Source organism: Bos grunniens, chromosome 27 (genome assembly GCF_055505025.1).
Source record: "Bos grunniens cultivar Pamir isolate PY7600 chromosome 27, Bosgru_T2T1.0, whole genome shotgun sequence".
Classification (NCBI taxonomy): domain Eukaryota; kingdom Metazoa; phylum Chordata; class Mammalia; order Artiodactyla; family Bovidae; genus Bos; species Bos grunniens.
The window spans coordinates 35,849,917-35,872,324 of record NC_141191.1 but is presented as its reverse complement, the minus strand read 5'-3'; the positions used below and the strand labels follow the sequence as shown (position 1 = coordinate 35,872,324).

Genomic DNA, 22,408 nt, shown 5'->3' with positions numbered 1-22,408 from the left:
TAAAAATTCATTAGTTAACATTAATTTTGTCTGCTTCACGTTCTTTAGTGAAAGAGTATAGTAAGTATGAACGTTAAGTGGTAAACTATAAAATAATCCTAATTTTAAATTTGTAGAAGTACCAAAACTTTGTTTTAAAAGTTATATGAAACTACATAAAATACTCAACACAATTAAAAATAAAAATATGAAAACTTAAAGCCAATTTGATATATCATTTTATACCTAATAAGAAAAAGACAAAATTTAAAGCAACATTGGCCAGGTTATATTAAAATTGGCACCTTCATACTGTCAGTGGCATTACACAAGCTCATTTGGAATTTTTATCAAGAACCATAAAAAGGATTATACCCTTCAATCTAATAATCTCATTATGGCAATTTATGCTTCAGTTGGGAAAAATGTGTATTAAGATGTACACTACAATGTCATCAGTGCATATCAAGAACTTAGAGACAACCTAAATGTCAAATAATTAGATAACAGCTAAGTCAAGTTATGACACAATCCATCAATGAATTAAAATGTATAGTTCTGACTTCCACCTCTAGCCAAAATGGGGTAACACGGGCCAGATTTATCCTGCTAGCTATAGCAACCAGAAAACCAGGCAAAATACTTAAAGCAATGGTTTTCACAACACTGGACATATGGCAATGAAGAGCAGTGATCCCTTAGAGCTTTACAAGGTGAGCTCTACAATTGCCCCAGTTTGCTGCCTAGGGAAAGTTAACAGATTGTGACGAGGGGTGTGGGAACCTAAGCAAACTCCAGTGGTTTCCTTGAGGTGAAGAAAGGATTCTGGTTGAGGAAGAAGTCAAGATAACTAGAGTTCACAGGCAAAGTACCAGAAGGGAGAAAGCTGCACAGACAAAACTTGAAAGATCTGCAGAGGGTTCCCCTCAGCTACTCAGTTGAGAACTGATCAATGTATGCATGTAAGGAAATCACCTGAAGCCAGAGAAAGAATCACCTGAAAGGATTAATGGGAACAAAGCCCACACACAACTCACACAGGACTAGAAAGAATGCCTGTTCCTACCACTTTTAGTGGAAAACTCCATAGTTAACAGCATTGAATAGAATAAACAGAAAGGGTTTGCCTCAGTAATGTGGTAAAATCAATCCGAGGCTAAATGCTGCTCAGGTCCCCCCCAAAAGAGCTTTAAAAAAGGTTCTAAAGGACCATATTACATCCGGGTAACTTAAGCCCACTTAAGCTTACATCCAAAGCTCATCAGCAGAAATCCAAAAATACCTAATATCCAACAGGCAAAATTCACAGTTTCTGGAATTCAGTAAAAAAGTTACAAGGCATGCAAAGAAGCAGAAAAAATATGACCCAAATGAGGAGATTAATTCATAAAAACTAATAAATGATACAGGTGACAGAATTAGTAGACAAAGACATTAGATATTACTATAACTGTATTCTACATGTTCAAGAAGCTAGCGTAAAGATTGAACATGCTACATAGAGACAAAAAGGAAGAAAAGAAGAAAGAAAGGGAGGAAGGGAGGGCGAGGGAGAAAAGAAAAAAGGAAGGAAAAGAAAGGGAAAGAAAGAAAGAGTAAGGCAAAGAAGGGGAGGGAGAAATAGAACTTACAGAGATAAAAACTTCAATATCAAAGATAAAGAATACACTGGATGGACTTAATAGCAGATCAGACATCACAGAAGAGTAAACTTGAAGAATAATAATAGAAACTATCCAAAATTAAACATAAAGAATAAATTTTTTTTTTTTTTAATCAAGTGCCAACAAAGGTCCGTCTAGTCAAGGCTATGGTTTTTCCTGTGGTCATGTATGGATGTGAGAGTTGGACCGTGAAGAAAGCTGAGCGCCGAAGAATTGATGCTTTTGAACTGTGGTGTTGGAGAAGACTCTTTCGGGTCCCTTGCACTGCAAGGAGATCCAACCAGTCCATTCTGAAGGAGATCAGCCCTGGGATTTCTTTGGAAGGAATGATGCTAAAGCTGAAACTCCAGTACTTTGGCCACCTCATGCGAAGAGTTGACTCATTGGAAAAGACTCTGATGCTGGGAGGGATTGGGGGCAGGAGGAGAAGGGGACGACAGAGGATGAGATGGCTGGATGGCATCACCGACTCGATGGATGTGAGTCTGAGTGAACTCAGGGAGTTGGTGATGGACAGGGAGGCCTGGCGTGCTACCATTCATGGGGTCACAAAGAGCTGGACACGACTGAGCGACTGAACTGACTGAAAACACTGAGAAGTGAAAGAACTCCAAGTAGCCAAATATACATATAATTGGAGTTCCTGAGGGATGGAGAAAAAAAAGAAAAAATATTTGAAGAAATAATGACCACACTTTTCTCAAATTTAAAGAAAAAAGCACAAATCCAGAGAGTTTAAGAAACCCCAAGCACACCATAATCAAACACTAAAAATTAGAGATAAAATCTTATTAGCAACCAGAGGGTAAAAAAACACACACTACAAACAGAAGACCAAAAAAAAGATGACAGATTTCTCAGGAAAAACAATGCAAGTCAGAAGACAATGTAGGAACATCTTTTAAGAAGTAAAAAGGGTATGAACTGTCACCTTAGAATTCTATACCTAGTTATTATTCAAGAAGGAAGGCAAAATGAAGACCTTTTCAGATATAAGAAAGCTAAAAGTAAATTTTTCACTGGAAGAAATGTGAAAAGAAGTCCTTCAAGCAGAAACTGAATGGTATCACATGGGAATCTGACTACACAAAAAAGAAGAGCATCAAAAATGGTAACTATGTGGGTAAATATAAAGACCTTTTCTAGTATCTAAATTTCTTTTAAAAATAATCAACTGTTTAAAGCAAAAGTGATAACAATGTATTATAGGTTTAAAACATATATAGTATGATAATTCAATACAAAAGCCAGGAGGAGAGAAATGGAAGCATCCTGAAATGGCACAATATCATATGAAGGGAGACTGTAATAGAAAAATATCATTATGTTAGATTTAAACCCAAGCATATCAATAATCAAACAAAATATAATTGGCCAAAACAACTCAATTAAAAGGCAGAAACTGGCCGAGTTAAAAAAAAAAAAAAAGCCAAGACCCAGCTAAATGCTGCCTATGAGAAACCCACTTTAAATATAAAGACACAAACAGATTAACTGATGTGGGAAGTGAGGGGAAGGTACAAGGATGCCCAATTTCTGACATAGACCACAGAGAGATCACACTCATTTTCCTCTATACTACTTGCCGTTGTATGTAGGTCCACTGTCCACACTTCCTCCGTATCCTTTAGTCTCACAGTTGGGGGGAGCCCAGCCATTGTCACAGTGACAATTTTTATTGCTATTACATACCTTCAAAGAAATCAAAATACCACTTTTGTTAATTGTGAATGACGTTCTAAATCATGAACTCAAGGATAGGAACTAAGAGAAAAGACTAAATTCATGCAAATCCATAGACATTCTTCTTAAGAATGAAGAATTTATCAGGTGTCTAAATTCCCCAATATCTAAAAACCTTAAGAAATCTCACTGAGCAACCTCACGGAGAACTCTCATTATTCAAGCACTACTTTCGTGAACAAACCAAAAGAGACTATTACCTACCCCATGTCCATGACACTTTTGCTGAATGTCACAGTCATAATTCAGAACAGAAACATTTACACAGGCGAAATTTCTACAGATCTGAAAGAAAAAGAAGTAATGAGTAAAGAAAACTTGAACACATTAGTAAACTAGCCAGGGGGAAAAAAAGACCTGCGTGTAGATGATTTCATTGATGAACTCTTTCATACTTTTAAGGAATAGTTAATTCCCATACTGCGTATTTGATGAAATTAACTAACTGACATAGAACTAACAATCAAAAAGGACAAAGATGACACAAAGGCCTAAAACAAAACTATAATCTATCCTTCTCTACAAATATACACGTAAAAATCTAAAGTAAAATATTCACAAATGGATTTTTTCAAATCAGACAGAGATAATTCCACTACTACAGAAAAGGCTCTGAAACTCCACAACTATTCATTTATGTTTTCTTTCTTTAGAGATTTAAATTAGCTGGATTTTAAAATCTTTACTTTACCCTTGCAGCCTTTTATCTTTTCTCTCATTTTTCTGTTTCAGTCTTTCTGTTCAGCTTCCTCACAAAATCCTCCAACTTTATGTAACAATAAATCTATAGTTCAGTTATATATGCATGAAGATGAACAGTGTACTAGGGTTAGGACAGGGAGACAGACATCTCTTAGGAGGATGACCAACTAATATAAAAAATCTTATCTTCTCATCTCCAACCTGCTCCTAGGGTAACAGGCAATTCGCTGCTTTGTTGACAGGACAGGAGAAGCAGACAGACAGAAGGACTAGCTTCTCCATCAGTCAACTAAATGTAAGTCCATTTTCAATATCATGTTTTCCCCCACCCCTCTCAGCTATAATCACTGTTTCCAAATCACCAATCTGTTTAGGGTTCTGCCAGGCTAAGATCCAGGCTCTTTGTTCACACTCTATCAGTCTGCACTGTAAGCTGTATGTCCTACTACTCTGGCAAACTACTTTCTTTCCTCTTTCAACTTTTCAAAACTTGTTGAAATTTTATCTACTGATGCAATCTCATATACTTCACACTTTGGAATCTATTCCCTAATTAGTTCCTTTATATTTTGAGAGAAATTGGCAGACAAACAGGATAAATGAATATTGCAATCTAGCATCTTTTATAGGTTTTTTTCCAATTCATATTTTCATTCTGAACTTGCAATAACTTGTTCTAACTGACTGTAATGATTACTTTTATGTGTCTGCCTGTATAAGACAGAGGTCCAGCAATCAAGGCGTGGAAATGGAGTGGCACCACTCACTATTTCTCTTAGTGGCCCACTAGCAAAATGTTTGCTCCCTGCTCCCACGACTTTATGCTCTATAGTTAATCTAGAAGTCTTAATTCTAGAGGGAAGAATGCTTCCATCAGGAAACACATCAGTGATTCCACTGAACTGGAAGTTAAGACTGCCACCCACTCACTTCAGATTTCTCATGCCTCTGAACGAACAGACAAAGAAGGGAGTTACTGTGGGCTGATGTGACTGATCCATTCCCAAGGGAAAACTGGACTGTTACTCCACAATGGAATAAGGAAGAGTATGTGTGGAATATAGGAGATCCCTTAGGGTGTTTCTTAGTATGACCATTATAAAGACCAGTAGAAAACTACAACCACCCAATCCTGACAGGACTACTAACAGTCCAGAGCCTTCAGGAATGAAGGTTTTACAGCATCCTGCCAAGCAAAAAATCCTAATCAGCTGAGTCCTTGCTGAAAACAAAGACAATAAAGAATTAGGGAAGAAGACAGTTAACAAATACCAGCTATAGGGACTTTCCTAGTGGCCCAGTGGTAAAGTCTCTGTGCTTCCACTACAGGAAGCATGGCTTCGACCCCTTGGGGAACTAAGGTACCATAAGCCACACGGTGCAGCCAAAAATAAAAACAAATGAAACATCAGCTATAACTATATTACAGAAATGAAAACTGTAATTATCATGACCATTCCCTCAATTTGTTATAAACATGCTTGTGTGTACATGTATCAAACACTTTTTTCTTCTCTCTCTTAGTCCCTCAGGTAACATACAATGTATTACCTTTATATCATAGTATTTAAGTATTGCTAACTTTACATGACAGGATTTAAGTTACAGGATATCAAGAAAAGTACACAGTGGCCAAAGAATTAATCTCCTCAAGGTAGGATTTAGTGCATTTTCTGTTACACACGAGATACAATGGTTGTACACAGTTCTACCATGTTATGCAAAATTATGACCATGCTATTGTCTTCAAGATTATCTCAAGGACTGTTATCATGTTGAAGATTATGTATAATTTAAGGAGATGCATAAGGACCCCAAGCTAACAAGATGTGGACCTGTGATGTTAATTTCATGCATCAACTTGACTGGCTCACAGGGTGCCTAGATATTTGATCAAACATTCTAGATGTTTCTGTGGGACGTTTTTGGAAGCGATTAACACATAAGTTGATCAAATGTAAAGCAAGTTACCCTCCTTATCTTGGTCTTGTCCAATTAGTTAACGGCATGAATAAAAATTAAAAGGCTGACCCTCCTCCAAATAAGAGAGAATTTCTCCTGCTGCCTGCCTTCTAACTGGGACACTGGTTCTTTTTTTTTTCCTTGCCTCTGGACTCAGACTGAATCATAACTCTTTCTGGGACTCAAACTCGCTAGCCTTTGAACAGGAAGTACACCATCAGGTCTTCTCAGTCTCCAACTTGCCCTCTGCAGATCTTGGGATTGTTATTTTTCATAACTATATAAGCTAATGCCTTATTTTTAAAAAAAAAAAAAACCTTATACATACACAAACATACACACACACATACACAACCTAATGGTTCTGTTTCTCTGGAGAACCTTGACCAATCATTTCTCTATTATATTCAAATCAAAAACAACTAAACTGTACACATGTTGAGGTAAACCACACTTTAGCATACTGAACACAATGCACAACTCAACAGCAAAAGCTACATAGGCATGAGACAAGAATGAATATTTTTCTACTTCTATTAACTAAAGTCTATTCTAGTGACTGTCTGCTACACTCAATGTTTGGGTTCCCCTCAAAACACCTATGCTGAAGCCCTAATCCATGTGTGGTGATATCTAAAGGTATGTAATTAGGGTGTGTTGAGGTCATGATGGTGAAACCCTGGTCCAATAGGATTAGTTCCCTTGTATGAACCGACATCAGAGAGGAGACAGTCATGTCTGTACTTGATGAGATCCTGAACTGGTCAGGCCATGGTCAGGAAGGTGCCCAGCACATCCAAGTACCTCACCGGGGAAATGCATATCCATGCCTCATGAACCAGGTCTACAGACTTCAGTTTTGGTTGCAAAATGTGAAATGGCTCCTGGGATTTCATTCCAGTCCATTTCAATCACATTCCACAAACCAGTCCTGCCCATCCAGGGACTCAATTAGTGAACAGACAGTAGCCTTCTTAGATACCTGATAGGAGCTCCACCCATCCATGCAATTGGTAATAGGCCTGCTGTATCAGGACCCAACTGTGGACCATGTCTTGGGGCTACCTCCTGAAAAGGGCAGTTCAATATACCCAGGGACCAGTTAGCACCAATACCCTACCAAGTTCCTAATAAAAAGTTCACCAACCATAGGTCCCAGGGCATATCTAGAGACAGATTTGAAACCAGTTCCAAACCAGGCAGACTAAGATTCCAGAGATAATCCCATCTACACACAAAACAGGCAGGAGGTATTTACCAGCTGAAACCTTTCTGTAAAGACTGGAAGAGGTGTTTACCCCCTTCAAATACACAAATACCAATGCAAGGCTACATGGAAAAATCAAGCAAATATGACATCATCAAAGGAAACTAATAAAGTTCCAATAAAAGGAAAAAAAAACTTATAGTAGATGCACAAAAGATAAAGAGAAAAGAATTAAAGCATGCACTATAATAAAATATACCACAAGACAGAAAGGGAGAAACAAAAAAAATACAAAACAGGCAACAAACATTTAGCAAAATGACAGTTAAATAAGTCTTTACCTATCAATAGTTACTTTAAACATAAATGAACTAAATTTCTAAAACAAAAGACACAAAGTGATTGAATGTATTAAAAAAGAAAAATGATCTAACAATATGTTGCCCACAGAGATTCACTTTAACTTTAATGATATGCACCAGTTGAAAGTAAAGAGATGGAAAAAGATATTCCATGCAAATAGTAACCAAAAGAGAACAGGAGTAGCAACAGTTGTATCACATATAATACACTTTCAGACAAAATCAATCACAAGAGACAAAGAAGGTTACTATATACTGATAAAGGGGTCAATTATCACAAGTATATATGCACCCTATATTGGAGCATCTAATATTTAATGCAAATAATAACAGAATTGAAGGGAGAAATAGCAATACAATAACAGTATAGGGGACTTCAGTTTCAATATTGGATAGATGATGCATACAGAAATGTAATAAGGAAAAAGAAGACCTGAAGAACACTATAGACCAAAATAGACCAAAAGATATATACAGAACATTTCATGCAACAGCAGCAGAATATATATTTTTCTTAAGCACACACAGAACATTCCATGTAATAAACCATATGCTGAGCCACAAAACAAGGCTTGCTATGCTATGCCAAGTCACTTTAGTCATGTTCGACTCTGTGTGACCCCATAGATGGTAGCCTACCAGGCTCCCCCATCCCTGGGATTCTCCAGGCAAGAACACTGGAGTGGGTTGCCATTTCCTTCTCAAATGCATGAAAGTGAAAAGTGAAAGTGAAGTTGCTCAGTCGTGTCCGACTCTTGGCGACCCCATGGACTGCAGCCTACCAGGCTCCTCTGTCCATGGGATTTGCCAGGCAAGAGTACTGGAGTGGGGTGCCATTGCCTTCTCCAAACAAGGCTTAAGAAGATCAAAATCCTATCTGGTTTCTTTTTCAACCACAGTAGTATAACTAGTAGAAAACTGGAAAATTCACAAAACTGAAAATTAAACAACACACTCCTGAACAACCAGTCCTGCCATTTGCAACAATATGGATGGATCTTCAGAGCATTCAGACTAAGAGAAATAAGCCTGACTGAGAAAAATTAATTCCATATGATCTCACTTATATATGGAATTTTTTTAAAAACTGAATTCAGAGAATGGAAGGGTGGTTGCCAGGGAATGGGAGAAATGGAGAGATGTTGGTCAAAAGGTATAAACTTTCAATTATAAGATGAATAAGTTCTGGGGATCTAATATTCAGCATGGTGATTACAGTTAGCAATACTGTATTATATTCTTGAAAGTTGGTAAATCTTAAAATGTTCTCACCCAAAAAAAAATGTATGCGAGGTGACAGATGTGTTAACTAACCTTACTGTGCTAATTATTTCACAATATATATCAAATCATCACATTGTACAGCTCAAACTTACATAATGTTGCATATCAATTGTATTTTAATAAAGCTGGGCTTGGCTACAGGGGAGGTGGCGGGGACAGCAATGGAAAATAAAGATGAAAGATACAGTAAAAGAACCATAGGAACATTATCTGAGATTCTGGGTTCCAAAGCTTTGTATTTGATTCTGTGGTTTGAATCAGTAAATTTCCTGCTATGATTTAATTCAGTCTTAGCTGAGTTTCTGTGAAATTTAAGAGTACTGACTAAAATTCACAGAGTAAATTTTCATCAGTTAAAAAAGCATAAGAGGACAGCTTCAGAAATATAAAAGTATATTCACCAGCACAAAGACTGAGAAATAAATCTACATTACCAGTGTTTGCTCCAGGGTTGTAAAGACAATTTAATGTCAAGGAATTTACCAACGTAACTCAACACATGAACAAGTCAAAGGAAAATATGTAGTGATTATTTAAACAGCTATTGGAAAATACTTATAAAATTTTAAAACTATTTGTTCTTTTCTTCTTACTAATTACAATTAAAAGGATTGAAACATGTAATATATCATGTATGAAACGAGTTGCCAGTCCAGGTTCAATGCACGATACTGGATGCTTGGGGCTAGTGCACTGGGACGACCCAGAGGGATGGTATGGGGAGGGAGGAGGGAGGAGGGTTCAGGATGGGGAACACATGTATACCTGTGGCGGATTCATTTTGATATTTGGCAAAACTAATACAATTATGTAAAGTTTAAAAATAAAATTAAATTTAAAAAAATAAAATAAAAAATAAATAAATAAAAGGATTCTCCATTAAATGAAAAACACTATCTATCCCAAGTCAACAGTCAAAATCACATATAACCCTGAAAGACTGTACATATTCCCAGTCAAGTTAGGGAGAAGACAAAGTACACTATCATGATTATTATTTAAAATTATCCTGCAAGTTTTACCATTGCAATTACACAGGAAAAAAATTCAAATTGTAAGTATCAGAAAAGAAATCAACTTTCTATCATTTACAGATAACAGCTTACCTAAAAAATTCTAATACAATAATAAAAATATGTAACACTAAGCATATGGCTGGTGACAAAGTAAATATACACAAATGAATATATTTTTCTGAATATCAATAATAGCCAATAAAACTATAAACAAAATAGCTTCTCTTACCAATAAAAACAAATTAAAAATGTAACAACAAATTAGAAAACATAATAATTCTGTGTTATTCATAATAGCCATCAAAATATAAAATACCTAGGAATAACAAAAAAATGAAAAGGAGCTTTATAACTAAAGCTTTAAAATACAACCCCCAAGAAATTGAGAGACATACCATGTTCTTCTATGAGAAGACTGAATAATGTAAAGATGTCACTTTTCCCCATTACAAATTTATAAATCTGATTTGATCCCAACCAAAATTCCAAAGCGCTTTTACTTTTAACTTTTTTTTTGGCACCTTGACAAAATGATCTCAAGTTCATCTGTAATAATAAATGAATATTAATAGCGAAGAAAACTATGAAAAAAGAATGAAGGGGCATTTATATAACCAAATATTAAAAATACATTATAAAACTAATAAAAACTAAAAGAAGTCAATTACTGACATATGAGTAGTCAGACCAGTCAGTGGACATGACGTGAAAAAGCAGAAACCAAGCCCAAGTATATATAAAAATTTAATAAGCAATTTAAATAAGATTTCAAATTAAAAGAGAGATTATACTTGAGGTGTATGCAAATAACAAATCATTCTAAAAAAAAAAAAAGTAACATTAGAAGTCAGCATACAGTCATCATCTCTAAATGAATAAAATGATGAAAAAAAGAATGCCAACCTCATACTATACACTCAAACTGGACTAAAGAGATAAGCATTTAAAAATTTTTTAATGTCCTAGAAAATAATTCTCTGATACTATACTAAGAAAAGTCTTTAAAATTTGAAAGTAAAGTCAGACTTTCTTTACTTTTCCTTTCTTAAAGGAAAAGAAAAATAGATTTGTTTATATAAAAAAGTAAACATGGAAAAAAACACTAAAATCAAAAGAGGCAAGTAATAAATAGGGCAAATAAATTTTTAAAATGTATTATATTAAGTTTTATATGACATAAGTTATAGCTCTTTAAAAATTGATAAGAAAAACACACAATTTTTTAAATAAGCAAAGAATATTAACAAGCAAATCACAAAAGAAGGAATAAATATATGGAGACTAAAAAATTTAATGTCACTAGCAGTCAAGAAAGAACAAAATAAAAAGAAAATGACCAATGACAGTTTAAAAACAATTGTACCTAATCCTGATTACAATATAGAGAACTGAAACACTAACTATTGAAAACTGCTCAGAAAATAAACAGGGAAAAACTTTTATAAAAAGAAATCTGGCAAAACTATACATAAAACCTTAAACATATGTACCCCAGTAGGTTAGCCTTTAACCTCAGAAAACAACCAGGATGTTGTGAAATTTCTTATTAAGTCCTTTACCTCAACATTGTTTATACTAACCTCAGTAGCTGAATTAATGGCATGGCAAAGTGAAAGTCACTCAGTCATGTCCGACTCTTTGCCACCCCATGGCTATAGTCCACAGAATTCTCCAGGCCAGAATACTGGAGTGGGTAGCCTTTCCCTTCTCCAGGGGATCTTCCCAACCCAGGGACAGAAGCCAGGTCTCCCACATTGCAGGGGGATTTTTTACCAGCTGAGCCACAAGGGAAGCCCATGGCAAAGGCAGACACAAAAACACAAGGGTCTTTTTGTAAGAATGAGGAACAACAGAATGGGAATTGAAAACTTGGTAGAAACGGAGGTAACCTGAGGGCCTCTCTGTCTTTTTCATGTGTCCCATGGTCCCATAATCAGTCAATTGTGTTCGCTCTTTCCTCCTCTGTTCTCCTGAGTTGGTTTCTTCAACTTGTTCAACAATCCTGCACCCTTAGATCTCTCCTATATAGCTTAAGCTTGCTATCACCCTTCTAGCCCTACTCCTACATTATGGCATCCCTCAGAGACTTCTCAGTTTCAGCTCTACTCTTAACTGCCTTTCTTTACTTATGTATTCCCCCCACAAATGGAGTTAGGCCTAGCTCATCTCATCCAGAACCACTGGTAGTAACTCAGCAGCTAACTCTTGGCTCACATCTGATCCAAACAGCTGTGGTCAGAGTAGCAGGAAGCATGGGGAGGACAAGCATTACAACACTTATAGTATAGTCACGTACGCATGTACACATACACACACACACTCCTGAAAATCCCCTAAATGTCCCAGCAAGTAGTACCCTGACTAATAAACAACAGCACATTGAAAGGGGGTGGGGGGGGGGCGGTGGGGGGCGGGGGGAGGTGCCCAGTATATTACAACACAGAAACAACAGGTTATAATACATGACTCTAAGAAAGAAAGAAAGAGTAACAGAATTATAGCTTCTTTTTATGGATATAGAAGTTTCTTTAATGAAATTGTAGAAACTACCAAATTAGATGCAGATAATGAATATTCCAACTCAGTGACCATTATAAAAACTGATCATTTCCGTAGTTAAAGAAACCATTACATGAAACTAACACAACTGTAAACCAACTATATTCCAATAAAAATTTTAAATGAAAAGAAAGCTTTATATGGCTATAAATCATCAGGAGGTATAGCCATTCTTAATTTTATTCTTGGTGGCTTTCTGTTTTTCCAAATCTCCACAATGAGTAGAGATTTCTTTTATAACCAGAAAAGAACCACTCACTTTGTATAATGATTTTATTTTTAATTCTTAAATTTTTTATTTGTTTTAAAAAACATTTTTATTACCTTTCCAACATCACAGCTGGTGCCTTCATTCACCATGCCAGGATCTGGAACATCGGATCCAAGCTGGAAGTCCACACCCCAGCACTTGGTGCCTTTTCCAGGAGTCTGAATGATAGCAGGCACAACCCCAAATACAGGCAATTGTTGTACATTCTCACACTGAAGCTTTCCACACAAAGCATTCCTGGAAAGAAAGAGAAATAGTGCAAACTACAATGCATCTGGTGTACTTACAAAAGAAAAATTATATATTTTTGTACAGAGAGTTTATTTCTATTTAGCTAAAGGGAATCTCAACAGAGAAAGTGCGTGACAGCAACAGAGATCAAAGTAGCTCTCTTTCAATATGGCAAAGAGAAGATGCAAGTGCATGTAAAGACGCAAATTCCTAGGGTACCGGGGGTGATGATGCGGACACCTAAGAATCCCTCTTCACTATCTGCTTAGGGCTCAAAAAAGTCTAACTAATGTAGTTGCTTTTAAATGTGATATAATTTTATAAATGCTTTTACATAGAAAATAACAGAACTATACTGAAATTCAATGGTGTCTTTTTATTGAGTTATAATAAAGAGGAGTCAGATTTTATAATGTTAAACAAGCTTGAAGGAACTCAATCTCTCTTCGCTTAGCTAACTCTTACTTACTGAAAGACTCAATTCATTAGTTCATTAATTCACTAATTCAGTATTAGAACTCTACAAAGACCTCCTTGACTACAATTCCTATTACCAAGGGTGTGTGAGTTAATGTTCTTCCTATATCCCTTCATGATACATTAAGTATCCCTAACATCAACTCTTAAGATGCTGCACTGAAATTTCCTTTTTAATGGCTTGTCTTTTGATCTAAGCACCTACCCTATTAAATCTCCCCTATGATATCACGACCAAGTCATTGTAGGATATGATTTTTCAATTCCTCTAATTCATCACCTCCTAAATATTCTCACACTAACTATCATAACATTCTTTTACTTCCTGAGTTAACATCTTTCTCTCTATAACTTTTCCTCATTGGTCCCAGATGGTCAACATGAGACCACACAGATAATATCTTTTCTTTCCTCTACATGGCAACCTTTTAGGACAACTGTCATGCAGGTCCAAATGACTTACTTCACCAGGGAAATATTCTACAATTATTTCTCATGCAACAAGGAAGCTCCCCTCTTAAATATGTTCCACTTTGTCTCACTACCTATTGAACCTCAGTGCTCGGAGTGAAACAGGAAACTTTAGTTACAGTCTGATTAGCAAAGAACAAGATGAACTGTCATTTACTTCACTGAGATATTATACTTCTATGAAACCCAGGATGACAGTAGCTCTTATGGAAACTACATTATATTACTGATGTCCTTGAATTTATCCTTAGCTAAAACCTCTATTTGCTTTTTGCACATGCTGCTATTAAGCCTGCTTTTCCTTCCATCCTGCACTTAAGAGTTAAGTTCTTTTGTCCCAACTTGACATTTATTCTTTTTTTAAAATTAATTATTTATTTGGCTGCACCAGGTCTCAGTTGCAGCACTTGGGATCTTTAATTCTGATATGCAGTATCTAGTTCCCTGACCAAGGATTGAACCCAGGCCCCCGGCATTGAGAGCAGAGACTCTTAGCCACTGGACCACCAGGAAAGTCCCTATGTTCATTCCTACGTCACCATTTACTTACGAGGCAATCTGAGTGAAATGCTTAAACTTTCTGAAGTTCAGTTTCTTCATCTGAAAAACAAGAGCTATATAATGATGCCTATGTCACATGCAAGCATGCATACTAAGTTGCTTCAGTCGTGCCCAACTCTTTGCAACCCTATGAACTATGTAGCCTGCCAGGTTTCTCAGACCATGGAAGTCTCCAGGCAAGAATACTGGAGTGGGTTGCCATGCCCTTCTTCAGGGGATCTTCCCGACCCAGGGATCAAACCCAGGTCTCCTGCATAGGAGGCATATTCTTCACCATCTGAGCCCCCAGGGAAGCCCCAGTGTCACAGAGTTAGTTGAAATTAGTTATGAAAACCTCTAAAACAAAGCATAGAATAAAACAGACCTTGGTTAGCATCTACTGGAACCTACTAAAATTCATTTTTCTATAATGTATTCAATGTTTCATGTATAGTCTTGGTGACATATTAAAAACAAAATGGCTGATTGAGGTTTGGTAGAAAACAACAAAATTCTGTAATTGCTGTAAAGCAATTATCCTTCAATAAAAAATAATTTTTTTAAAAAAGAAAAATAAATACTCTTAATATATTTTATAAAAATCGATCACAAATCATTAAATGGATAGTAACTTCAACAGAAAAATAACAGCAAAGATATAAATATGCAATTCACAAAATAAGAAATGCAAACAGCCAATAAAGCTAAGAGATGCTTACTGTTATATTCATTTAAATTTATATCACAAGCACCAATAGAAAAACTGTTTCAGGCAAATAGTCATATAAGCAAATAAAATGTTTATGTGACAAATACTGCCAAAAATAAAAATTCCAAAGTAGAGACTTTGGTAATAATAAAAGATTCAGTTCCTTCAGAAGACATATAACAATCCTAAATGTGTATGCACCTAATAACATAAGCACCAAAGAACACACTTTAAAACACATACAAGAAGAATATACAGAACTAAAAGAAGTAGACAACTTCATAATCATAGCTGGAGATCTGCACATATCCCTTTCAGAAACTGAAGGGGAGACAGATAAATACGCACATACACCCAGAATATAGAAGATTTGAATATGACAATTAATTAACTTGACATTTATGGAACAATATATCCAATAGCAGCAGAATACTCTGCTTTTTAAATGACATGGAACATTGACCAAAACAGACCATATGCTGGACAGTAATTCACATCCTAACAAATTGAAAAGAACTGAAATTATACAAAGTATGTTCTCAATGGAAGTAAACTAAAAACCAAAAACAAACAGAAAACCAGAATACTCCCAAATACTTGGAAATGGGCAATACATTTTTAATAACTCATGAGTCAAAGGAGAAATCACAATGTAACTAAGAAAATATTAAGAACTGAACAATAAGGAAAACACAATATATCAAATTCAAAGAAAAAGAAGCATGCAACTTTTTAACCTAGTCACCCTTCCTTCAACTTTCAAATTGCTACTTTCCTCATTTTGATTTAGCCTAATTATGTTAGTCAAGATAGATCAAACTCCCCAAAGTACACAAAAGAGTCTTCCTTGGTTTTCTTAAACATCATAAAAGAATCTTGAAAGTGCTGTGCTTATGACTGGTTTTGTATCTGACTTTCCCTTTATCTAGAAAATTACCTATTACAGCATCTATCTTATTCTAAAGCAGTATCATTTTTAAATGATTGTTCTTGTTAAGGCAATAGTAAGGCAATAAAGCCTTCCCACGCCATTTAAATATACAAAAAAATTCCCCAGAAAAAGAGTGCTACAGCTAGTTTTGAGACTACTCAAGATAGTCATATACCCTCTTTTGAAATACTTTGTTTTGCTAACTTCTTTCAACCTACTCTGTTTTTTATATCAAGAAAGATATATTGCAAATACTCTATGAAATAGTTTCTATGAATAATTAATTTGTAATGAATTAGAACAACATAAATTGACTAATATTTTCTTTAAAGCACATGGCATTAAGCACATCTATAAGAGGGACATCTGACCCTGGAAAGGAAGTTGAGGAAGTCTTGGTTCAGTTCATTCAGTCGCTCAGTCATGTCCGACTCTTTGCGACCCCATGAACCACAGCATGCCAGGCCTCCCTGTCCATCACCAACTCCCAGAGTCCACCCAAAACCATGTCCACTGAGTCAGTGATGCATCCAACCATCTCATCCTCTGTCATCCCCTTCTCCTGCCCTCAATCTTTCCCACATCAGGGTGTTTTCCAAAAAGTCAACTCTTAGCATCAGGTGGCCAAAGTATTGAAGTTTCAGCTTCAACATCAGTCCTTCCAATGAACACCCAGGACTGATCTCCTTTAGGATGGACTGGTTGGATCTCCTTGCAGTCCAAGGGACTCTCAAGAGTCTTCTCCAACACCACAGTTCAAAAGCATCAATTCTTCAGCACTCAGCTTTCTTCACAGTCCAACTCTCACATCCATACATGACCACTGGAAAAACCATAGCCTTGAATTGACGGGCCTTTGTTGGCAAAGTAATGTCTCTGCTTTTGAATATGTTGTCTAGGTTGGTCATAAGTTTCCTTCCAAGGAGTAAGCGTCTTTTAATTTCATGGCTGCAATCACCATCTGCAGTATTTTGGAGCCCAAAAAAATAAAGTCTGACACTGTTTCCACTGTTTCCCCATCTATTTGCCATGAAGTGATGGGACCAGATGCCATGGTCCTAGTTTTCCAAATGTTAAGCTTTAAGCCAACTTTTCACTCTCCTCTTTCATGTTCATCAAGAGACTCTAGTTCTTCTTCACTTTCTGCCATAAGGGTGGTGTCATCTGCATATCTGACGTTATTGATATTTCTCCCGGCAATCTTGATTCCAGCTTGTGCTTCCTCCAGCCCAGTGCTTCCCATGATGTACTCTGCATATAAGTTAAATAAGCAGGGCGACAATATATAGCCTTGACGTACTCCTTTTCCTATTTGGAACCAGCCTGTTGTTTCATGTCCAGTTCTAACTGTTGCTTCCTGACCTGCATACAGATTTCTCAAGAGGCAGGGCAGGTGGTCTGGTATTCCCATCTCTTTCAGAATTGTCCACAGTTATTGTGATCCACACAGTCAAAAGGCTTTGGCATAGTCAATAAAGCAGAAATAGATGTTTTTCTGGAACTCTCTTGCTTTTTCCATGATCCAGCGGATGTTGGCAATTTGATTTCTGATTCCTCTGCCTTTCTAAATCCAGCTTGAACATCTGAAAGCTCACAGTTCACGTATTGCTGAAGCCTGGCTTGGAGAATTTTGAGCATTACTTTACTAGCGTGTGAGATGAGTGCAATTGTGCAGTAGTTTGAGCATTCTTTGGCATTGCCTTTCTTTGGGATTGGAATGAAAACTGACCTTTTCCAGTCCTGTGGCCACTGCTGAGTTTTCCAAATTTGCTGGCATATTGAGTGCAGCACTTTCACAGCATCATCTTTCAGGATTTGAAATAGCTCCACTGGAATGCCATCACCTCCACCAGCTTTGTTTGTAGTGATGCTTTCTAAGGCCCACTTGACTTCACATTCCAGGATCTCTGGCTCTAGATGAGTGATCACACAATCGTGATTATCTGGGTTGTGAAGATCTTTTTTGTATAGTTCTTGGGTGTATTCTTGCTACCTCTTCTTAATATCTTCTGCTTCTGTTAGGTCCATACCATTTCTGTCCTTTATTGAGCCCATCTTTGCATGAAACATTCCCTTGGTATCTCTAATTTTCTTGAAGAGATCTCTAGTCTTTCCCATTCTATTGTTTGCCCCTATTTCTTTGCATTGATCGCTGAAGAAGGCTTTCTTATCTCTCCTTGCTATTCTTATCTTAAAAGAGTTAGTTAAAATGAGATCTGGCAGAGACAAAAGGGCAAACTAAGCAGAAGGAACACCACATGTCATGGCCCTGTGGCAGAGGGCCAGATCAGTAGAGTGGAAGTATTTCTCAACATTTAATGGCTCAGTAGAGAAAGATAAGCCTACAAATAAATACATTAAAGAAGCATCCAGAAACAGAGAAAAATACTAGAAGAGCATTCCACACAAAAGCCAACAAAAGGGGCTTCTTCAAGGAGAAAATGCTCAACATCGATGAATGCTACTGAAAGGTCCAGAAGCTTGAAGACCTAAAGATACTCTGTTAGATTTAGGAACATGGAAGTCACAGTTGTTATTTCTTCTTCATGAGCATTGTTTTACCTCAGTGGCTTTGCTATTACCCAACAGAGTAGGAGGTGAAGTGGGTAGAAGAGAAGCACAGCATTATGTATTTAATTTTTTTGGCTTTTTATAACCATTTTTAGAATAAAAATATGACTATTACAAAAAACAAAATAATTGATACAGAATGTTAGCACTGCAACAGATATAATACAGTCTAGTGAGTTTCCTGGAGAAGGCAATGGCACCCCACTCCAGTACTCTTGCCTGGAAAATCCCATGGACAGAGGAGCCTGGTAGGCTGCAGTCCATGGGGTCGCTAAGAGTCAGGCACGACTGAGCGACTTCACTATCACTTTTCACTTTCCTGCATTGGAGAAGGAAATGGCAACCCACTCCAGTGTTCTTACCTGGAGAATCCCAGGGACGGGGGAGCCTGGTGGGCTCCCGTCTATGGGGCTGCACAGAGTCGGACACGACTGAAGCGACTTAGCAGCAGCAGCAGTGAGTATCCAGCTCATTCTCTAGAGCCCCATGGCTTCATGGTCAAAGCCTCTGGGTGAACCTCAGCTGGTAGGAATTTCCTGCCCTCACATCCACCAGAAGAGCTCCATTCAGAATGATTTATATGTTTACATACCTACATTTATCTATCTGTGTATCTGGAAAGCACCGTATTACAGACTAATTCCAATTTTTTTAAAATTAACGTTACTGTGTATGTGTACGGTGCACAGAATCAAAATAAAAGAAGACATACGTACACTGAAATTAGTGAACATATACAGAAAGAGAGATCATGATAACTCTTCTCTTGTTTATAACTTTGCAATATTATTTTTCACAATGTGCAAATGTTATAGAAACAAAAAAGTTTTCTAATTAATGACTTTAAAATTATATAGAGCCAGAAGAAAATTATGAAGTTCTGAATTAATTCTGCAGGTACCTTTATATATGGGTTTAGCACGCAAATCTTTTAACAAAAGGAAAAAGAAGAAGAATGTTTATTTGAGGCTTTTACTATAGAACAAGGATAAACAAAAGTGATATTATAAAAAACATTATATTTTAGACAGTTAATGTCAAAAGCTATGCATTATTTTACCATTCATATTCAGTCTCTCTGAAGCCATGTTTTATAAAATTGTTAAGTCTGAAAAGTTATACATTTAAGGAGGAGAAAACAGTCACAAGGAGCTGTAAAACTTCCTATAGATGACTGACATCACATTCTTTCATGTGTTTTTCTTATTGTTTTTTTGCCCCCACTTACCCAATGGCACACTTCTTGTATTCATGGCCAGAGAAACCACAATTGCCAAATCTGTCACCTTTGGAATTCACATCAAGGAAACACTCCTTCGGGGCAGCCTTGGCTTCTGTAACATAAAAAAAAAAAAAATTTGTACACCTGAAACTAACACAACATTGTAAATCAACTATACACCAATAAAATTTTTAAATTTTTTTAATGTTTTTAAGACTTGGCAATTTAATTCACAAATAAAAGCATTTGCCACAACAGTCTATACGTCTGGATGAACTGCCTCAACAACTATGAAAAAATTTCAGAACCTACAGGTGAAACATTTTGCTCCACATTTATAATTAACAACAAGATGTAAAGATAAAGCCTGGTTGGTACTTAAACATTAGCATGGTACTTAAACATTAAACATTCGAACACTCAAGTACTCAAAGAAGTGTCATTAAAGAAGATGAAATTATAAATAAGTCAAAAGCCATGCACAGTATGGCAGCACTTTCAGTCTACTTATTTTCACTGTTCTCACAGCTCCACTGCACCCCTGGTTAGATCAGGCTAGGGAGGGTTGGTGAAAACACTGCCAGCTATTATTTTTTCACACAGGGATCAAACCTGTATCTCTTGCATTGGCAGGTGGATTCTTTACCACTGAGCTACCAGGGCAGCCCAATTTACTATATATGGAAGCTTAATTTAGGTATTAATTACACTGACAAACAGCCATGACACTGTCAAAGTATCAATCCATTCTTGTTTTCTTGTATTTTATATATGTATCCTTTAATGCTCAACTTTGCCACTTATACATATTCCTAAAAATATTTTATTTGGAAATATTTTGCAGCCAAAATGGCAGTACTTTCCATATAATGGAATCCATATAATGATGGAAATTCATGTGCCTATCTTACGCACCTGGTACAATATTGTTCAGTTTAAAAGAAAATGGACATGCAGTGAAAGGAGATGGCATAAAAAAGGCAGAGGATGAAGTAATCTGAAAATGGATGCAGAATACTTGCACAGGATAAACGTCACATGGCAATAACCCTAGCAAAACACACATGCTCACATTTATATAAGAAAATGCAGCTAAATTAACAACAATCTCCCCCCCCCATCTGTAATTACTTTTTTTGGTCTGCAATAGCCTGCTCATCAGGGCTTCCCCTGTGGCTCAGCAGTAAAGAATTCACCTGCAATTCAGAAGATGCAGAGACACAGGCTCAATCCATGGGTTGAGAAGATTCCCTGGCGGAGGAAATGGCAACCCATCCCAATATTCTTGCCTAGAGAATCCCATGGACAGAGGGGCCCATTGGACTACCGTCGATGGGGTTGCAAAAGAGTTGGACACAACTGAGTGACTAAACAGCAATAAACCTGCCCATTAGTGCAGAATATTGGTTTGGCCAAAAAGTTTGTTTAGGTTTTCCATAACAGAGAAAAACCAATTAACTTTTGGACAAACCAATATATCAGAGGGCTTCCCTGGTGTTCAGATGGTACAGAATCTGCCTGCAATGCAGAGACCTGGGTTTGATTCCTGGGTTGGGAAGGTCCCCTGGAGGAGGGCATGGTAACCCACTCCAGTATTCTTGCCTGGAAAATTCCATGGACACAGGAGCCTGGCAGGCTACAGTCTATGGGAGCGTAAAGAGTTGGACACGACTGAGCAGGTCTCTCCTTAGAGGGTCTCTCCTCAAAGCCTATTTGGTCAAAGTTCCCATGACCCCCTCCTTGGATTTAATTTGCTAGAGCAGCTCACAGAACTCAGAGAAATTTCTACTCACTAGATTACTGGTTTATTATCAAAGAATATATCAATAATTCAGGAACAGACAGATGGAAGAGATGCACAGGGCAAGGTATGTAGAAAGGGGCTTGGAGGTTTCAGGCTCTCTTCCTGCCTCTCCACAAGTTCACTGAAGTCCCAAGCTCTCCAAACTATCCTTTCCAGTTTTTACAGAGGCTTCATTATATGGGCAGATTGATTAAACCACTGGCTACTGGAGAGTAACTCCATCTCCAGTTCTTCTCCCCTCCCCAGAGGTAGGGGGACTTAAAGTTCCAACCACTAACCACAGGGTTTGTTCTCTGGCAACCAGCCCATCCTTAAGTAACCAAGGGATTTGCCAAAAAGTCACCTGGTTGACATAACAAAAGACACTTTCAAGGCTCTTATCATTTGGGAAATTCCAAAGCTTTTAGGAGTTCGTGCCAGGAACTGAACAAAGACCAATTTTTTTATTTGTTTGTTACAAATCACAAGATTACAAGAGTCAACACAGCTCTACCTAAAATTATAATTAATCCATATTAAGAAGATGGAGAATGAAAAATGAACATGAGTAGATAAGAGTTGACAAGCGTTGGGAGAAGAGAAGGGAAGAAATTTAATCCTTATCCTCCACAGTGAAAAATTAACATTTAATACCTAGAATGGAAAAATAAAAAAAGTAGCATGACGAAGAAATTATCTAAAGACCTAGAGCCAGTAACAAAGT

General features: G+C 36.9%; 1 protein-coding gene across 3 annotated transcripts in view; it reads right to left on the bottom strand.

Annotated features, from left to right (window-relative positions):
* Positions 1 to 22,408, bottom strand: part of ADAM9 (ADAM metallopeptidase domain 9) — a 92,761-nt gene that overhangs the window by 10,270 nt on the left and 60,083 nt on the right. For 2 of the 3 annotated variants that reach the window (XM_086380378.1, XM_086380380.1), the window contains 4 exons: positions 19,908 to 20,013; positions 12,803 to 12,986; positions 3,591 to 3,671; positions 3,230 to 3,335 (listed from right to left, as the gene is read on the bottom strand). In XM_086380378.1, coding sequence (XP_086236504.1) covers positions 3,230 to 3,335; positions 3,591 to 3,671; positions 12,803 to 12,986; positions 19,908 to 20,013 — 477 coding nt within the window. Of the gene's footprint in view, positions 1 to 3,229; positions 3,336 to 3,590; positions 3,672 to 10,264; positions 10,466 to 12,802; positions 12,987 to 19,907; positions 20,014 to 22,408 lie in introns of those variants that run through there. The other variant, XM_086380379.1, reaches the window with a different exon arrangement.